Raw genomic sequence first — 20,193 nt, 5'->3', positions numbered from 1 at the left:
TTAGGTAAGATTTAAATGGAAGCAATATAAACAGTTCTGTCCAGGCCTTTGAAAATAATAGTGAACTGGGGTGCCTGGGTGGCTCAGTAGGTTAAGCGTCCGACTTCACCTCAGGTCATGATCTCATGGTTCATGGGTTTGAACCCCGCGTCAGGCTCTGTGCCGACAGCTCAAAGCCTGGAAACTGCTTCAGATTCTGTCTCCCTCTCTCTCTGCCACCCCCCCCCCCCCCACTCATGCTCTCTCTTTCTCTCTCTCTCTCTCTCTCTGAAGAATAAACATTAAACATTTTTAAATAAATAAATAAAATAAAATATAACCTTTATCATAGAGTACCTTTCCATTTAAACATGGGTCTGTTTCTGTGCATTCTACTCTATTCCAATCTATTCATCTTACCTTTGGCATTACCAAACTATCTTAATTATTCTTGACAGTCTGATATTTGATACGGCAAGTCCTGGCAACTTCATCTGCTACCCATTGCTCTCTGAAAGTAATTTTTTCTTAATTGTCTATCCCTCTCTATATTCTCTCTTCATATGTCAAATCCTTACCCCCCAAAAAAATTCCCACTGAGGTTTTGATTGAGATTACATTGAATTTACAGATTAATAGGAAAGACTGACATCATCGTAATATTGAATTTTCCCATCCAAGATTACATTATCCCTTTATTTATTCAAAATGTTTTAAATTGTCTTTCAGGAAATATGTACAATATTTTTCATATAAGTCAATATTTCTTATTGGGTGTATATTCTTGTTATTCTTATAAATGGGATATTTTTCCCATTACATTTTTTTCATTAGTTATTGCTGGCATACAGGAAGATGTTGATTTATCTTATATGGAGCCATTTTACCTCACTGTTATTAATTCTAATTAGTGTTTCATTCGTTGCCTTAGATTATCTAAATAGGCAATCATATTGCCTGCATATAATAATTTTTGTCTCCTTTCTAGCACTTATTTCTTTTGTTTATTTTTTTTTACATTGGCTAAAACCTCTAGATCACTGTCGAATAGCAGTAGGTATGGCAGCCATTTTCATCTTATTTATGAAAGGCTTCTAATATTTCATAATAAAGTGCGATGTTTAATTAAGCTTTTTAACAGATGGCCCTCAATTAAGGCAACTTCCTTTTCCTAGCTTAGACTAGCTTTTATCCGGAACGGGAGTTGAGATTTATCAAAAGAATTTTCAGCGTCTTACAAGATTATCTTCTTATTCTTTATTTCTTTCAGTATAATGAACATCTTCCTTAATGTCAACCATACATTTCACGTTGCATTCCTGGAATTAAACCTATTTGGTTAATTCAATTCACTCAGTTCAACAAAAATGTGTGTACCTAATATATGTCAAGCATTTGGCATGTATTAGGGACCCGGCAGATTCCTCCTGGAGCTTATGGTCTAGCAGATGTCTACGATCTATTTTCTTTTTAATCCACTGCTGAACTTAAGTTGCTTATATTTGCTTTAGAATTTTTATTTTGGTATTTATAAGTGATATTGACATGAGTTTTTCTTTTTTGTGTTGTACTTTTTCCTTTCCTTGTCTTGGTTAGGTTAACCTAAGAAATATATTGCAAGTATTTCATTATCTTCCATGTTATAAGGATGTGCAACAAATGAATTTGTCTCTTTCTTAAACGTTTTCTATAACTTGTGCATAAAACCCCTAAGACCTAAGGTCTTTTCTTCTCCCTTAAAAATTATTTTTTCAATTGCAGTAAAAAAATATGTAAGTAAAACTTACCATCTCAACCATCTTTAAGTGTACCACTCATTGTGCTCTTTTCCTTTTAAATACATTTCCTTTACTATTCCTATTTTAAATACATTATTTTACTATTCCTTTTACTATTACTGTTTTAAATACATTCCTTTTGGGGCACCTGGGTGGCTCAGTCGGTTGAGTGTCCGACTTCGGCTCAGGTCATGATCTCGCATTTCATGAGTTCGAGCCCCACATCGGGCTCTGTGCTGACAGCTCGGAGCCTGGAGCCTGCTTCGGATTCTGTGTCTCCCCCTCTCTCTGCCCCTCCTCTGCTTGTGCTGTCTCTCTGTCTCTCAAAAAAATGAATAAATGTTAAAAAAATTTAAAAAAAATACATTCCTTTTACTTCCTAATTGCTTCTATGGTTATTGGCCTATTAGATTCTCTATTTCTTTGAGTTTTATGTCCCTAGAAATTCCTCTGTTCCATTTAGATTTTATGTGTTTTGCTCCAAAGCTTTACACAATCCATTCTCATGCTTTTTATGTCTTCACTATTTCCACGATTATGTCCCCCTTTCATCATTAACATCGGTTTTTTTTGGTATTTTCTCTCCTTCTCCATCGTTTCTTCTTTTTTGATCAGACTTGCCCAAGGCTTGTCTATTTTGCTGGTCTTTCCAAGAATCAGTTTTGGATACACTAGTCAGTAGACGTTTGATTGTTTTCGACTTCATTTTCTCTTTTCATTCCACCGCTCTGTTTTTTCAGGTTTGCTAGTGAGGTTCTTTGTCTAACTTATTGAGATCAACATTTGGTTCATTAATTAACATCAACATCTCATGTTTTCTAAGTGCATTTCTAACACTGTATGTTTTCTTCTCAGTACTATTTTCTGTATGCTGTAGGCTTTGCTGTGTAACATTCTTAGTGTTGTCTTTAATTTCAATTTTTATTTTCTTTCATTTCAACCCCAAAGTTATTTCTAAGAGTTCTGTTTACCTTACAAGCAGATAGTTTTGTAGGTTTTTTTTTTTAGCTACCTTTTGGCAAAAATAATAATATATATATATATATATATATATATATATATATATATACATATACACACACATATATATTATAAACATATATATATATATATATATATATATATATATATATATTTCCTCCTACCCCTCCCCTCACACTCATTTCCACTCAGAGAACCATTCCCTGGCCACTTCAGGGCCAACTTCTGCCAAGACCTGCCCCACCTGTTGGCCTAAAGATCAGCATGCCCTCTCCAGCCAGTGGACCTCACTTTCATTTCACCCTGCTCTGCCTTGTAAGGGTCGTTTTATACATTTGTCTTTCCCACCAGCTGAGGCCTTTTGGGAAGGAATTCAGAGATGTTAGTATTACATTTTGAAACAATATTTCTCAAAGGGAAGTCCGGAGGCCTTTTGCATCAGAATGACCATGGGGTGCTAATTAAAAGTATAGCTTCCAGAGCCCCACCTCAGATCTATTGAGTCAGAATCTCCATTTTTAACAAGCATCCCAAGTGAATCTATTCTAGCACACTGAAATTTAACAACTACTGCTTGACATGATACCCTGGTAAACTTCAGTAAGTTCAGAGGATGTCAGCTAGGTAGGAAGGCCTTAAGAACCATGTCATATAAAGAATATTGAACAAACCTAAGATGTTCAAAGCTACAGAAAAAAATAGTTGGTGGGAAGAACCCAAAAGTTGTTACTGATATGAAAGATGCTTAAAATTTACTTCCTATAGGGGCGCCTGGGTGGCTCAGTCAGTTAAGCATGTGGCTTTGGCTCAGGTCATGATCTCGTAATTCGTGGGTTCGAGCTCCTCATCGGGCTCTATGCTGACAGCTCAGGGCCTGGAGCCTGCTTCGGATTCTGTGTCTCCCTCTCTCTCTGCCCCTCACCTGCTTGCACTAAAATTTGTTTTAATTAAAAAAAATTTTTTTTTTTTTACATTTACTTATTTTTGAGAGACAGAGACAGAGCATGATCGGGGTGGGGGGAGGGCAGAGAGAGGAGACACAGAATATATAGAAGCAGGCTCCAGACTCTGAGCTGTCAGCACAGAGCCCAACGCAGGGCTCGAACCCACAAACCGCGAGATCATGACCTGAGCTGAAGTCGGATGCTTAACCAACTGAGCCACCCAGGCACACCTAAAAAATTTTTTTAAATTTATTTCCTATAGCTTCTATAATTTTTTTAAGTTTATTTATTTACTTTGAGAGAGAGAGAGCTGTGTGCACGAGTAGGGGAGGGGCAGAGAGAGAGGGAGAGAGAGAATCCTAAGCAGGTTCCACACTGTCAGCGCAGAGCCTTACATGGGGCTCCATCCCATGAACAGTGAGATCATGATCTGAGCCAAAATCAAGAGCTGGATGCTTAACCGACTGAGCCACCCAGGCGCCCCTATTTCATGTAGTTTTTAAAGGACAAGGGCAAAGGGTAAAAAGTAGACAGAGATAGATTTTAGCTCTAATATAAGGAATAGATTTTTAGCAATTTGAACTCTTCAAAAATGGAATAGCTTTCTTATAAATTAGTGACATCACTCCTATTTGCACATCTAAGCAAATAATGAATGATGTTGTGCCAGAGATGAAGAGAGACTTTTACATCAGACCAGGTAATTTCTACATTCCCTTCCGACTTATAGGATTTTTAAGATTCTCTAATTTTAGGTTCATGAGCTCAATGAGAGTTATAATCATTATAACATTTCCAGATGATACCAGAAGCCCCTTTCTTCATAGTGAAGGATCCAGGTGCATTTGGTGATTTAAAACAATATATACAAAAATTGGTCTGAAGAGGGGCGCCTGGGTGGCTCAGTTGGTTGGGCGACTGACTTCAGCTCAGGTCATGATCTCACGGTCTGTGGGTTCGAGCCCTGCGTTGGGCTCTGTGCTGACAGCTCAGAGCCTGGAGCCTGCTTCAGATTCTGTGTCTCCAGCTCTCTCTGCCCCTCCCCTGCTCACTCTCTGTATCTCTCTGTCTCTCAACAATAAATAAATGCTTAAAAAAAATTTTTTAATAAAAAAATTGGTCTGAAGAAATTAAATCTCACACAATTATATTTTTTCAAATTTGAGAGTTGTTAAAGGTTTAGTTAGATCATATTTTTGTACATGTATGTGATGGCTAACCCATTCTAAGAGTTAAAAACACAAAACTTATCAAAATCAGGTGTGCAGTGACCAAACTCATTCATTGCTTACATGAAAGTCAAGGATATGCGACAAAGAAAACTGTTTATAACAACCCAATATTGCAATGTCTATAAAATCACTCCTCTACTCTTTCCATTTTCATAAAGGTGAAAAAATGAGAGTTTAAAATTTGAAGGAGAGACAAGATGTATTAACCTGTGAAATGGTTCTTCAGTTGTGTGCCTTTAAATTGGTGGGGGAGGAAACTCAGTATTAAAATAGATAAATTATATATCACTATATTTATGTAGTATTTTTGTAGCCAATATCCTTTAAAAAATTTTTTTAACGTTTATTTATTTTTGAGACAGAGAGAGATGGAGCATGAACAGGGGAGGGTCAGAGAGGGAGACACAGAATCTGAAGCAGGTTCCAGGCTCTGAGCTATCAGCACAGAGCCCGATGCGGGGCTTGAACTCTCAGACCTCGAGATCACGACCTGAGCTAAAGTTGGAAGCTTAACCCACTAGCCACACAGGCGCCCCTGTAGCCACTATCCTTAACAGAAAAATTACCTAGTAGTGTCAAGGGGATCAGGGATAATAAGGATTTTTAGATGCAGATTTCAAATTCTCATTGAAAAAAAAGGTAACACTTTATTTGTTTTTATTTTAGAGAAAGAGAGAGCACAAGCTGGGGAGAGGGGCAGAGGGAGAGAGAGACTCTTAAGCAGGCTTCATACTCAGCACAGAGACCAACACAGAGCTCAATCCCACAACCCTGGAATCATGACCTGAGCTGAAGTCAAGAGTTGGACACTCAATCAACTGAGCGAGGCACTCAGACACCCTACACTTTGTTTTTAGACTAAACTCTTAAAATTAGAAATACTATTCAACAGACACATACCAACGTTGAGGGAAATTTTTGGCAACAGAGAAAAAAAGGCATTGCGAATTTTATAGAGAATTTTGCCAATATTAGAATTAAATGTTTTAATCAGATAGTGATTTACTTGTTTCCTTCTTGTACCCTATACCATCCCCAGTTTGTGTTGTTAAGTCCTGCATGTTAAATAACAAAAACAAACTAATTATATATCTTGCATAATCAGTATGTTACAACATTAAGATCAGAGTAATAATACAAATCCACTCCACTGTCAATTTTTAAACTTCCTGCAATCCTACAGCAAGTCCTCAAGAATATATAAATGTGAACAAAAAGGCTTTATATTTATCCTACAGAAGGTATAAACATCAATTGCAAAGAGATATAAGGTAATATAATTAACATTACAAGCATTTTTAATAAAGCAGAGGAAATAATGTCTGTAGTTCTATTCCGAGTGTATCGAACCATTGAAAACAACTTCAGGGGCGCCTGGGTGGCTCAGTCGGTTGAGCATCTGACTCTTGACTTTGGCTCAGGTCATGATCTTACAGTTGGAGAGTTCAAACCCTGCATCTGGCTCTGTGCTGACATCGCAGAGCCTGCCTGGCATTCTGTCTCCCTCTCTGCTGCTCCCCTGCTTGCCCTCTAGCTCTCTAAATAAATAAATAAATAAATACACTTTAAAAAACTTCAAAACCAATCAAATACAAAGGCACATCCCTATTACAGAAATACAATACATGCAAAGTATGTTTAACCTTTGAATATTGATGTAGCCTTCGCTTTTCCCCAGTCCAAACAACCTATTCTTAGTTCCTACAGCGCGCAGGATGGATGGGGAAAGGAAGAAGCTAAATCTTGCCTATTGTAGCATTTTAGGTGTGTGGCATATGTGTGATGCAGTAACAGCGGGATTGGAAGGGGTAAAGGCTGCTTTTCCTCAGTTAATGGCAGCTTCATCCTGCCGGTTGTTCAGGCTAAAAACCTGACATCTTGCTGGGACTCCCCTGCCACATATCCTTCATCCAAACTCTCAGCTAATGCTGCCTCAATCTCTAGAATCCTTCCCCCACCTTCTCCATCTGCCTGGCTAAGGCCTCCCATCTCTCACCTGGGTTAATGTAAATACTCCTAACTAGTCTCCCTTTTTACCTTTGCCCTCTGCAGTTTATTCCCAACCCAACAGCCACATCGATCCTCTCCGTGAAGCTCTCCAGGGACTTACAGCTCATTCAAAATAAAAATCAGTGCCCTGCCAGTAGGGTCCTGCACACACTGTTCCCCATTATCTACTTTGCCCCCCACGCCTCAGCTCCAGCTACGCTGTCCACTTAGCGCTTTGACCAACAGGCCACTCCCACCTCAGGGGTTTTGCAACTGCTCTTCCTTTTATTTGGAAGGTTCTTCACTTAGATACCACCTAGGTTATTCCTCTCACTCCCTTCAGGGTTTTGCTCGATGTCTACTTTTCAGTCAATGATTCTCTGACCATCCTGTGTATAACTACAAACCTTACACATGCCTATAATCCCCATCTCTTTTTTAAAAAGGTTATCATCTGGATAAAGCCATTTTGTTTTCCTCTATAGAATCATCATCTAATTACCATAAATTTTATGTATTTTCTTTGTCTGATTGTCCTAAGATTGTAAACTTCATAAAATAAGGAAATTTGTCTGTTTTGCTCAATGCTATATTTCCATAGCTAGCACACAGTAGGTGTTCAATAAGTGCTGGTTGAAAGAATGAATACCCTCCACAAAACCTCTAGTAACCAGTGCTGAGAACTAAGTGCTTCCATAGATGCCTTACACCGTGGGGGGTGGGGGTAGGGGGCTCCATACCAGTGCTAAGGCAGATGCATGGCATTATTAGATTTATGTGAATATACTGCTCCCAGAAATTGAACAAGATATATACCATATGCAGATATAAAACAAAGAAGATGATTTCCACATTAAAATCTAAAACTCAGAGGTTTATGAACTGAGGTTTTCTAGCCAATTCCCCTCATTTGAAAGACAGAGGTCTAATGAGCTAAAATCATTTCTTTTTTTTTTCTTTTTAACATCTATTCAATTTTGAGAGACAAAGTGCAAGCAGGGGAGGGGCAAAGAGAGAGAGGGAGACACAGAATCCGAAGCAGGTTCCAGGCTCTGCACTGTCAGCACAGAGCCAGATGCAGGGCTTGAACCCACAAACCGTGAGATCATGACCAGAGCATAAGTCAGATGCTTAACTGACTGAGCCACCCAGGCACCCCTAAAATCATTTCTGAAACTCCCAGATATTAGTAGTAAAATATACTATACATCAGATTACCTGGCTCTCAATTCAGTGTTCTTTGCATTCTATCATGGCAAACTTGAGTGTTCCCAGGAATTGAGTCAGTCTATAGCATCTGAATTTAAATGACTATATCACCAGGAATAAAGAGTCTGATTTCCCAAAATTATTCCTAAATTAAACCACGGTGAGTGTTGATGTTGCTGTATTCTTTCAATAATTACTGGAATTTAAAGGGGAAAAAAAACCAATTTCACCATTAGTTGTATATTTTGTGCCATGAATAGGGGAAACTGTCATTTGCAATATAGTATTCTGGCTATAAGTATGGATGCTGGTGAACCTCCAGGTTCAAATTCCAGTTTTGTCACTTCTTAATGGAAATCTTCTTAACCTCTCTAGGCTTCAATTTTCTCATTTTCAAAAAGAGGGTAACAGCACTACTTACGTCATTGAGTTGTCAGAATAATGCACAGAAAGTACTGAGCACATAGCCTAACACATACATATTCATATTGACCGATTTACTGTCAGTTGCAATCAGACATGAAGAGAAGTTATAATCACTTTTCCAGCCTTCAAATTTAGATATGACTTTATATTTATTAAACAAACCTCCCAAATTGAATGCTTGTTGATTTGAACCCTATAGCAATTACTTTTGTCTAGTTCCTTAAGAAATGAAAAAATTGGAAAGCGGTAAATGTTTGCAAATCTTTCAATAAGATATAAAGCCAAAACCAGATGAAACTCAATAGCAAAGCACTTTGTAATCTATTTTGACCAAAACAATATATTTTCCTTCAATCACGTAACCGTTACTTAGTGAGCCATCATGCAATGTCAAAAAGCTGCTTTAGTTCTTGATACCTTCTTGGTGGTCCAAGGGCGCCCTCTGTCTGAGTACTGAAAAAATTCAAAGCTAAATTAAACACTTTTTGAAAACTGATGCTTTCTCAAGTACTTAATCAACAATTTTATGAAGTTCATTCTCTTTAATCACAGCTAGCAGCTAGAAAAAAACAAAATTCATGTCATTTGTGATTAGAGTGCCAGAACGGTTAAGTCTACATCCTTGTAATGTACTTGGGAATTTAAAAAGAAAACCCATGATATCTTTCCCAGAATTTATTCCGTATCATTCAATAAAATTACTGGCATAAATCATCTGGATAAGTATCTTGATCTCTTTGTTTGGACTGTCCATGTAAAACTCTACACTTTAACATGCCATTGTCGAAGTTAGTCCAGTGATGAGTATCACCAACATGAAATATTTATTGGGTAATTTCTGTGCACAGGACTGCACTAGGTGAAAAGGATGGGAAAAAAACAACCTTTATCCTCGAAGAAATGACAATCCACTTCCTAAAAAGGATGTGCGGAAAGGACTTGTACAAAGAAATATGGTAAAATACCCACAGAAAAAGAAATGTTTCTTTCAATTTGCTGCTGTGTCACCTTAGAAAAGTTATTTAACTTCTCTGAACCTCAGTTTATCTGTAATATCTAGACAATACCTCAAAGGAAAGTTGCAAAAATTGACAGATATTTGTAAAGGTCTCAGCACATAGTAAAAACACAGTAAAAGATGTTTGCTTTTATTTATTAATATTATTAAGAGACATCTTGGGGCACCTTGGTGGCTCAGTCAGTTAAGTGTACAACTTCAGCTCAGGTCATGATCTCACAGTTCCTGAGTTCGAGACCCAAGTCTGTATCCGTGCAGACAGCTCAGAGCCTGGAGCCTGCTTCAGATTCTGTGTGTGTGTGTGTGTGTGTGTGTGTGTGTGTGTGTGTCCCCCTCCCCCACTCACGCTCTGTCTCTCTCTCTGTCTGTCTCTAACAAATAAACATTAAAAAAAATAAATCTTGAACAACCTCCTACATTAAATTTCATTTGTTTCTAATAGAAAGATGTGCAAACAAAATATTTTTTATCTTATTTTTTTCAATATCAAATATTCTTTCTAGTGAAGAAAAACAAGTAATCCTAATCAAATGTTTGATCAAGTCAATAATGAGCCATCTCTAAAGGAATTATTTCAATATAAAAAATATAATTAAAATTCCTTTACCACTAATGAAATTTAAGGATTTATAAGAACGTGCATTTTCTCGTATTTACTTCACATGGCTTGCTTATTGTGTTGAAATATCTAAAATGTTGAAAATGATTTCGGGGCATCTGGGTGGCTCAGTTGGTTAAGCGGCTGACTTTGGCTCAAGTCATCATCCCCCAGTTCATGGGTTTGAGCCTCACGCCAGGCTCTAGGCTGACAACTCAGAGCCTGGAGCTTGCTTCTGATCCTGTCTCCCTCTCTCTCTGCCCCTCCCCTGCTCAAGCTCTGTCTCTCAAAAATGAATAAATGTTAAAAAAAATTTTTTTAAATAATTTTATCACATTTCATGGTCATTTACATTTTTTTTAAATTTTTTATGTTTATTATTTTTGAGAGCAAGAGAGATAGAGCATGAGTGAGAGAGGGGCAGAGAGAGAGGAAGACACAGAATCCAAAGCAGACTCCAGGCTCTGTGTTGTCAGCACAGAGCCTGATGCGGGGCTCAAACTCACAGAGTGTGAGATCATGACCTGAGCCACCCAGGCACCCCTGGTCATTTACATTTCTAACCAGTGTAATCCAAGAACAGAATCATGATTATAAAAGAGACCCTACAATATTCTGGCTCAATCATTTTTTTAAATAAGAACTTATTATGCACCTTCTTAACAGTACACTTTTAAATTCGTTTTGTGAATTTTAATAATATCTCAGGAGAGCAAGCACATGACAATGTATTTGTTTGTTTATTGCTATTTCACCTTCATTTCTTCCTTCTCTGGTGTTGTCCCTTTTTTTTTTTTTAATTGAAGCATCATTGACATACATTACGTTAGTCTCAGGTATATGACACAGTGATTCAACAAGTCTGTACCTTACACTATGCTCACCACAAGCATGGTTACCATCTGTGTGTCAAGTATTTTTATATTCAGTTTGTAGGTGGGGAAATTTATAAACAGTAAACACAGTGCAAAATATTTGCTAGGAAAAAGTAACTAAAGTTAGGCTAACAACTGCAGGTATTAACTCACTTCATGCTCACTCCAACCTGAGGTAGGTATTACCTTCTCCTGTCTACAAATGAAGAAACTGAGTCCTGGAGGGGCTATGTAACCTGCCAGAGTCCTGCAACTAGTGTTCAGCAGAATCGAGTCCAGGTTGCCCAATTCCAGAGCCTGCACTCTCAAGTTCTATATATCCTTCCTATTACTTAAAAGTAATTTTCTCCATTTGCAACTATGTGGATGGAACTAGAGGGTATTATGCTAAGCGAAATTAGTCAGAGAAAGACAAATATCATACGATTTCACTCATATGAGGACTTTAAGATGCAGAGCAGATGAACACAAGGGAAGGGAAGCAAAAATAATATAAAAACAGGGAGGGGGAGGGGCCCCTGGGTGGCTCAGTCTGTTAAGCATCCGACGTCGGCTCAGGTCATGATCTTTCGGTCCGTGAGTTCAAGCCCCACGTTGAGCTCTGTGCTGACAGCTCAGAGCCTGGAGCCTGTTTCGGATTCTGTGTCTCCCTTTCTCTCTGACCCTCCCCCATTCATGCTCTGTCTCTCTCTGTCTCAAAAATAAATAAACATTAAAAAACAAAAACAAAAACAGGGAGGGGGACAAAACATAAGAGACTCTTAAATATGGAGAACAAACAGGGTTACTGGAGGGGTTGTGGGAGGGGGGATGAGCTAAACGGGTAAGGGCATTAAGCAATCTACTCCTGAAATCATTGTTTCAGTATATGCTAACTTGGATGTAAATTTAAAAAAAAGTCATTTTCTTAAATATCCATGAGTCTGACGTAAATAAGTGATTGAATAAGTAAATGGAGGGGGGGGAGTATAGCTCTTTTTTACAGAATTCCAAACAATAACCGTAGAAGAAATGAGGAAAGTAATTACCATCAGGTAAACACCAATGTTTGCAGGCAAGAACTGTCCATGGATTCCAGTTAAAATTAACAGGTATCACAAGTATGAGGAGAAATGGGACACTTGCAACACATCATGGCATCTCTCCATATGATATTTTTGTTTATTTTTGCTTCAAGTATAGATGTTTTTAAAAAGACTTTATTTTTTGCCTGAAGACAGAACATTTGGAAGGCAGGAAGAGGAGTTTGGGGGGAAATGTAAGGTTTACGTATTTTATAAAATAAAAAAATAAAATTTAAAAAATAACATAAAAAGATAATGAAAAGACTTTATTTTGAATTTGAATTTCTAAGAAGTCTGCTTAAAACCGCAGGTATTTATTTATTTACTTATATTTATTTATTTATTTATCTTTGAGAGAGAGCAAGCAGGGGAGGAGCAGAGAGAGTGGGGGATTTGAAGCAGGCTTTGCGCTGAGAGCGCTGAGAGCGCTGAGAGCGCTGAGAGCGCTGAGAGCGCTGAGAGCGCTGAGAGCGCTGAGAGCGCTGAGAGCGCTGAGAGCGCTGAGAGCGCTGAGAGCGCTGAGAGCGCTGAGAGCGCTGAGAGCGCTGAGAGCGCTGAGAGCGCTGAGAGCGCTGAGAGCGCTGAGAGCGGGAGCCTCACGCAGGGCTCCAGGCTCGATCTCACCAGCTGAGATAGATCATGACCTGAGCCAAAGTTGGACACTTAATTGACTGAGCCACTCAGGCACCCCTAGATTTTTTTAATCGAAGCATAACTGACATACAATGTTATATTAGTTTCAGGTGTACAACATATTGATTCGACAATTCTCTACATTACTAATGCTCATAATGATGTGTTGTCACCATCTGTCACCGTACATGATTACGTTATTATGAACTATATTCTTTATGCTGTACTTTTCATCTCCATGACTTATTTATTTTGTAACTGGAAGTTTTTACCTCTTAATCCCCTTTATCTATTTCCACATATTTATTAATTACAAGGAGAAAAATAATTTTACAGTGGAGAAACCCAGCAGAGACCACTAACCAAGTGATCAAAGTTAACATCACCATCAGAAAGGTGAAACCATGCAAACTACTCAATGTGCAGACAGCACTCTCCGTGCACATAATTTTTACTTAATGATTTAAAGCAATTCAATATTTTTGCTGCCATAAAGTTCAATACTAAACTACCAACTGTGACAAAAACTTAACAAATGCTGTTTGATTTGAAGTGGGGTAATCACTAAGTAACTTGAAGCATATTTTTCCTAAGTTTTCTCTCTGTGAAAATTGTATGGTTTACAAATTATGAAAGAGCAGCCCAATTCTTCCCATCAACACTTCTATTACTGTATGATAATGCAAGATAAACTTATTATGGAAATTATATTTGGAAGGTGTCCTTTACAAATTCTGAAATTGACCACATTTAAAAATTTTCTTGTCAAAGGGGAATAAAATACATCTTATGTAAAAAAATAAGCTAAAAGGTATGTTTACCTTTTGATTTCAAATAATTAAAGCTGACACTTACTGAGCATTTAGTATGTACCAGACACTTTTTTTCTGCACATTATTTCATTAAGTTCTCACAATTTCCTAAAGTAAATCATTACCATTTATCAGATGAGAAAATGGTTAGAGGTTAAAGAACACTGCACAGGGACTAGTTGTCTGACACTTGGCAATACTGTCATTCTTTCTCCAAATACTTTTTCAATTGCTAACAAGTAGGAAATCTAATACCTAAGTCTCACTGAATTTCATCTTTACTTTTCTCCTATCCAGGGGTTGTTGGGGAAATGTTAACACACAGCAACAAAGAACAATAGTAGATAATTAACAATCTAAGATAACTAAGAGTTAGCCATACAATTAATTATAATTATACTGAAGCTTATTTACATATCCTTTGTTTTATATCAAGCTTTGAGTTCTTCTGCAGGAAAAACATGATTTTAATTAAATATCAAATGGGTAGTTAAACCTCTATATTATTTTATTATTACATTACATTACACTTTGTAGAAAGTTGGAGCACATGTAATTATTCAGGTAATCATTCCTGTTTATTTCACTTACACACATATTTACAAGTCTACACAAATGTAAATACAGTATTTTTTAACTTCCTGTTTTGTACCCTTAAAGCATTGATTTCTTGGACCTAAGCAAAAGTAAACTTTTAAGTAATTGCATTAGAAACTTTTATAATTAACGCAATCATAATTGAAGAATGTCATGATTTTTTAATTTAGAAGCCTTTATTATTGAAAATATTTGTTATTACAGTTTACTTACACTGTAAATTTAAACAAAGAAATAAGTAAGGCACTTCATATTGGCTTCTGAATTTGCTGTGTCTTGCCTACAACCAAACAAGTTACTCTGGGTATATCCTGGATGAGTCTCAAAGCAAGAGTTTGGACTTCATCATTGGTGCCAGTCCTAATTTTAGACAGAGATACAAAGTTCTTAATCTGAAGACATTTAAAATGGCTTTTGTAGTTTTCTTCAGAAAGGGAATAGGCTCTCAAACTTTAGGACTATCACAGCATCCTTTAAATACATCACAACTTTGGTACAAAATGTTTACATTCCATATCTTATCAATGTACAAAATAACAGTGCCACTGATATCATGGAACTTCCTGGGCAATGGAATGAATTGCTAAGCCTTGGGCAAAATAGGCATTTTCTATCTCCTTTAAAATGTTAGAATTGTCCAACTATAAATAAAGAATGCAGTTTCTTGCCATGTATTGCTTACAGATTGACTACTGCCTAATAAAGCACAAATTTCATAGACAAGACTTTCCTTGTTTCTTCTAAAAAAAATGTATAAAATGGAAAACAATCTTATACTGAAGTCTAAATTATAGGTAAGAAAAAACAAAAACCAAGGGACACAGGAAAGTGGTGAATTTTCAAACATTGATTAACTTACAAGATTTGCAGGTGTTTCACTGGTTCACTGTTTTCTATATTTTAAATTGTAATGTATTTTAAATATTTAATGTATTTAAGTTTTTAAGTAATATTTTAAATTAATAAATAGAATTTTCTTATGTTAGATTTTTCTCATTTGTATCCCTTTAAAGTTCACATTTTCATATTAACTTTTCTTTCAAAACATAACTCAAAAATGGATAAAAGCCCAATGATAAGTTTTATTTACACGGTAGAAAAGTTGAAAAGAAAGTAAGACACATTCTTCACAATTTCAGAAGTGACAAACATCTAGGATATTTCAAGTGGCTTCCCATCTCCCTGAAAGGATTTGATTATCGGATATAAAGTTTTATAAAGTAATCTTAATAGCCAGATTAATGTTAACGTGCTCTGGGTCTAGTTGTAATTGAATCCTTCTTAAAATATAACGAAAGAATGATTGATTTGGTAATGTTGAAACTATTGATTAAACAGACCCCAACAATGGTCATTATTTTAATGGAAATATTGACAAGCAATTATAGTTGTAGATTCTTGTTGTTTCTTATTATCTTCCTGATTTTTCAATTCCCCAACGTAAAGGTGCGGGGGGAAAACTAACATTTCCCTCCTTTTCGAGAAATGGCATGATAAAGAGAAGACCTTTGGGGTATAAACACAATTGCAGACGTTTAGAAGTTGATGGCTTTAAGATTCATTTTGCTGCTAAGTTTTTGTTTCTTAAATCAAAATGTGTTTTCCCTTACAACCCCCACGCCACTTTGCTGTAGCCCTAGTGCATACGTACCCCCTACCCATTTCTGACTGTTAACTAGGCTCCTGCCCGCAGTGTCAGCGTCACAGGTCCCTCGCTCCCCGCTCGAGCAGGAGCCCGCAGAGTCCAATCCCCCAGGGTGCCGAACCTGGGGTCGCTCGCCCGTGCTGCCAGTCCCCGCGGCCGACTCAGCTCCAGGCCCTCCGGGAGGATCTGAGGCCGGTCCTAAAACATCCCTCAAGGGCATTCCTTTTGTTCTATCATTCAACAAATATTCAATTTCACGTGCTCCTCACTCTTCGGAAAACCAAGTCGGGCCTCACTTTGCAAGAGTACTGTCCTCGTCTTGTTAAAGACACGGTGAAAGGAAAAAAAAAAAAAAAAAAAAAAAAAGACACGGTGAAGCCGGGGAGGACGAACTTCGGCCATTACTTAGCAAATACCTTCCCGATCGGCCGGGCGCATTACACCATCTCTCTTCCCTTAATCCTTCACTGCCCCCAGGAAAATATTCGTGGCAAACAGCGACCACGGCCACACTCTGTTGTTCTTGCCTCCAAGCCAACCTTACGCCAAGTTCCTCCACCACGCGAGGGGCTACCCTCTCCCCAAGCCAGCAAGAGAGGCTTGCGGCCGCAGCCGGGGCACCCCGGAACCACGGCCGGCAAGTCCGAGTCCAGGCCTCACACACCTCCAGGCTGGCGGTGGGTGGCGGCGAATCACTGCCGAGCGTCGCAGCCCAGGGGTCTCAGCGGGATTTTTCCGTTCCGCCGGGCGGCTGGGTCGCCCGCGCCGCGCAGCGGAACTACAACTCCCAGCACCGCCGTTGCCCGGACTTCCGGAAGCCGAAGCCCGGCGGGGAGGAAGCCACCGAGACCCGGCCAAAAGGCCGGGGGTTAATTTAGCCAGAAAAAAGGGGGCGGGAAGGGCTGTGGGGCTAACCTGTCAATTCGCTACCATGAACGTGGTTTTTGCTGTGAAGCAGTACGTTTCCAAAATGATAGAGGACAGCGGACCGGGTATGAAAGTACTTCTCATGGATAAAGAGACGGTGAGTTTGCTTTGCTCAGTATTTGTGAGGGAACCCTCCCTCCCTTACGATAGCTACTCCCACTCCGCTGTAGGATTTTAGTATTTATGAAAGGTTTCGAAGCGAGAGTCAGTTCTGGATGGAACTGAAAGGTGGTATAAAGCTTGTCTAGTACGTTTTCGGTCTAAATGGCTCTACCATCTACTACCAGAGATTTCTTCTTGTAACCCGGAACAATTTATTGGAGTCAGGAATCCTTTTCTAAATGTCTCTGGCAAGAAATAATATGTGAGACAGAGCACTTGGAAGACTTTTATTTCCACTCGGCGTTGTGTTTTTAAAATAAAGCTATTAGTGCTCAAGCTGAGATGACAGGTTATTATTTGTTGGTCACAGAATTATTTTTCTAAAAAACTCTCTAAGGTGATGGGGAAAATTTTTTGTTTTGGAAATGTATGGATTGTGTTCAGAGAGAATATGTTGTTCATCCTGGTACCTTACCTATATGTTTTGGATGCTCAGTAAGTGTTATTACATATGTTAGTATTTAAGTTATCCAGCTAAGTATTAATGAAAAATAATTTTTTAAGTCTTAAGTATTGTTGCTTGTTTATATTATTTCTAACTAGCATAATATTAGTTGATTCTTTTTCTTCACAGACTGGCATTGTGAGTATGGTATACACACAATCAGAGATTCTTCAGAAAGAAGTGTACCTTTTTGAACGCATTGATTCTCAAAATCGAGAGATCATGAAACATCTGAAAGCAATTTGTTTTCTTCGACCTACAAAGGTACTACATAAACTGAGCTGTCATCTGCCTAAATACAGAACACTATGATCTGAAAGCATTAAGAAGGCAAAATAAATTTGTATTATCGTCATTTGTGGCATCATATTTAACTGGCTTCATCAGAGTTATAACCTTGACTTTTCTCCTTTCCACATCTCAATTCACTCCTTATAGCCCGTTTTTCCTCCAAGATGCCTTTTAGGTTCTCAGCCACTTCCAGAGCCACTATCCTGCCAGAGACGCACATCACTTCCTGGATTAATTCCTGGATTAACCTCCATACCTATTACACTGAACACCATTGCCACTTAATCTTGCACGCTACACCAGTATCTTGAGTCTGTATCATTTTATTTGCCTCTATGCACAGGAACATATAATGGCTCACTTTTACTTCCATGATTAAATCAATATCTAGTAGCTCGGTCCTTGAAATCCTCCTTTAGCTGGTTTGGTCTGCCCTTATATATACAGCCTCCTGTGTCCAATCTCTGCTCCTCCACTATGGCCAACTAGGCCTTTTTATCATCCCTCTACATGCTCATTCCTGTTCTCTATTTGTTCCCCTCCCCTACTTCTCCATTTGTTCTTTAGCCTTCTGTCCATCTTCATCCATCATCATATAAATCTAGCTTGAGTCCTCCTGTAAAAATCCTGTACTATTCCAGGCTTATTTTGTATATTTCCCTTTTTTTTTTTTCAATATTTATTTTTGAGAGAGAGAGAGTCAGAGAGAGAGACAGAGTGTGAGCAGGGAAGGGGCAGAGAGAGAGGGAGACATAGAATCTGAAGGAGGCTCCAGGCTCCGAGTTGTCAGCACAGAGTCTGACGCGGGACTTGAACTCACAAACTGTGAGATCGTGACCTGAGCTGAAGTCAAACACTTCACTGACTGAGCCATCCAGGCGCCCCTGTATATTTTCTTTATATTCATGTTCACCAACTCCAATGAGCTGTTTTACTATGCTTGTATATTATGTACTTTCTGAAATACAAATCTGCTCATGTCATCCTCACTTGAAATCCTTGAATGACTTTTCATTGTTTTTATGCTAAACACAAAACTCCTTAATTGTGGTTCTGTATGGTCTAGTTCCTGTCATTTGTACAGCCTCATTTCAAACCACTCCCCCTTTTGCTCTTAGATACATTAATCTTTCAGTTCACTTTATTCTGTCATGCCACAGGACTTTTGAACAGACTCTTCTTTCAACCTGGATCTTACTCACTTCTTCCAGAAAGTCTTCCCTGGTTTTGCTGACCAAGCCAAAGCCCCCTCTTACAAGCACTTACAGCACCATCTTCTCCCTATTGCTTGTCATAGTCTAAGTTTCATATGGTTTGTGTGATTAATATCTGTCTTACCTACCAGCAGTAAGCTCCATGAGAACAGAGGTGGTGTCTGTTTTTTCACACTGCTATGTCTCCAGTGCCTGCTACATAGTGGACCTCAATAAACAGTTCCTGAATGAATGAATGCTTTAATACTGTATTATAGTCATTTCTAGTTGTTTCACATTTGTAGGTCTTTTGAAATTTTGGTGCTGAGAGGGATCTTAGAGATCATCTAGTCCATTTCCTAAGATTTTTCGTGAGAAAACCTCTTTCACAGCTATATATATATACTCGCTCAAACTAAAAATGATTTATCCTTAAAATTATAAAGTTAACTTTCAATGTATTTTTTAATCTAAATGACAATTTTAAAAACCTTTTTCCCATTTAACAAGTAATGTACATTGCTTACGTTATTTTTAATTCTTTAAAGAAATGTGTGATTTTTTAAACATTCAATACTATTTTATATCATGTCTAGATTGGGGACTAAATTCATATTGAAATTTAACTTGTTAATAGTTAAATTTCTATCGACAATAGATTAAAAACCTGCATTATGATCTTAATTGGAATTCTTATGTTTACTTCTAGATTTCATATTTATTTTTAAATAGTAGTCTTAACCTACTGTGTGCAAATACTTCACAAACATTACAGTTGTATAATCTTAGGTCCCAATAAGTTAAAAGCCAAAGTAAATACAATTAAGTATATTTTCTCTTGAATGTTGGTTTTTAAAGAATTAGCTACATTTTGATAGTCTATATAAGAATTTTGATTAGGGGGCGCCTGGTGGCTTAGTCAGTTGAACGTCCTGACTTCAGCTCAGGTCATGATCTCACAGCTTGTGGGTTTGAGCCCCGCGTCGGGCTCTGTGCGGACAGCTCAGAGCCTGGAGCCTGCTTTTAGATTCTGTGTCTCCCTCTCACTCTGTCTACCCCTCCCCTGCTCATGCTCTGTCTCTGTCTCTGTCTCTCAAAAATAAACATTAAAAAAATTTTTTTTTAAGAATTTTGATTGGATGAATAATTTACAGGCCAGCAGCCTGAGGCAAATTTGCAGAATTACTATCAATTTTATGTTGTAGTTCCACATTTGTGTTTTTAATATTTTTTTAATGTTTTATTTATTTTTGGGAGACAGAACGTGAGCAGGGGAGGGGCAGAGAGAGAGGGAGACAGAGGATCCAAAGCGGGCTCTGTGCTGAGAGCAGAGAGCCTGATGCAAGGTTCAAACTCACAAACTGTGAGATCATGACCTGAGCTGAAGTTGGATGC

At 38.1% G+C, this 20,193-nt stretch overlaps 1 protein-coding gene across 4 annotated transcripts in view; it reads left to right on the top strand.

Moving 5' to 3' along the window:
- The first annotated feature begins 16,580 nt into the window (after nucleotides 1–16,580).
- VPS45 (vacuolar protein sorting 45 homolog) overlaps nucleotides 16,581–20,193 on the top strand; it is a 65,160-nt gene continuing 61,547 nt past the window's right edge. For 3 of the 4 annotated variants that reach the window (XM_060622512.2, XM_078451474.2, XM_060622513.2), the window contains exons 1-2: nucleotides 16,581–16,804; nucleotides 17,444–17,578. In XM_060622512.2, coding sequence (XP_060478495.1) covers nucleotides 16,712–16,804; nucleotides 17,444–17,578 — 228 coding nt within the window. In that variant the 5' untranslated portion in view covers nucleotides 16,581–16,711. The remainder of the gene's footprint in view (nucleotides 16,805–17,443; nucleotides 17,579–20,193) is intronic. The other variant, XM_060622511.2, reaches the window with a different exon arrangement.

The sequence above is a fragment of the Panthera onca genome, chromosome C1, assembly GCF_046562875.1.
Source record: "Panthera onca isolate mPanOnc1 chromosome C1, mPanOnc1 haplotype 2, whole genome shotgun sequence".
Lineage (NCBI taxonomy): Eukaryota > Metazoa > Chordata > Mammalia > Carnivora > Felidae > Panthera > Panthera onca.
This window is presented reverse-complemented; position numbering and strand designations above follow the sequence as displayed.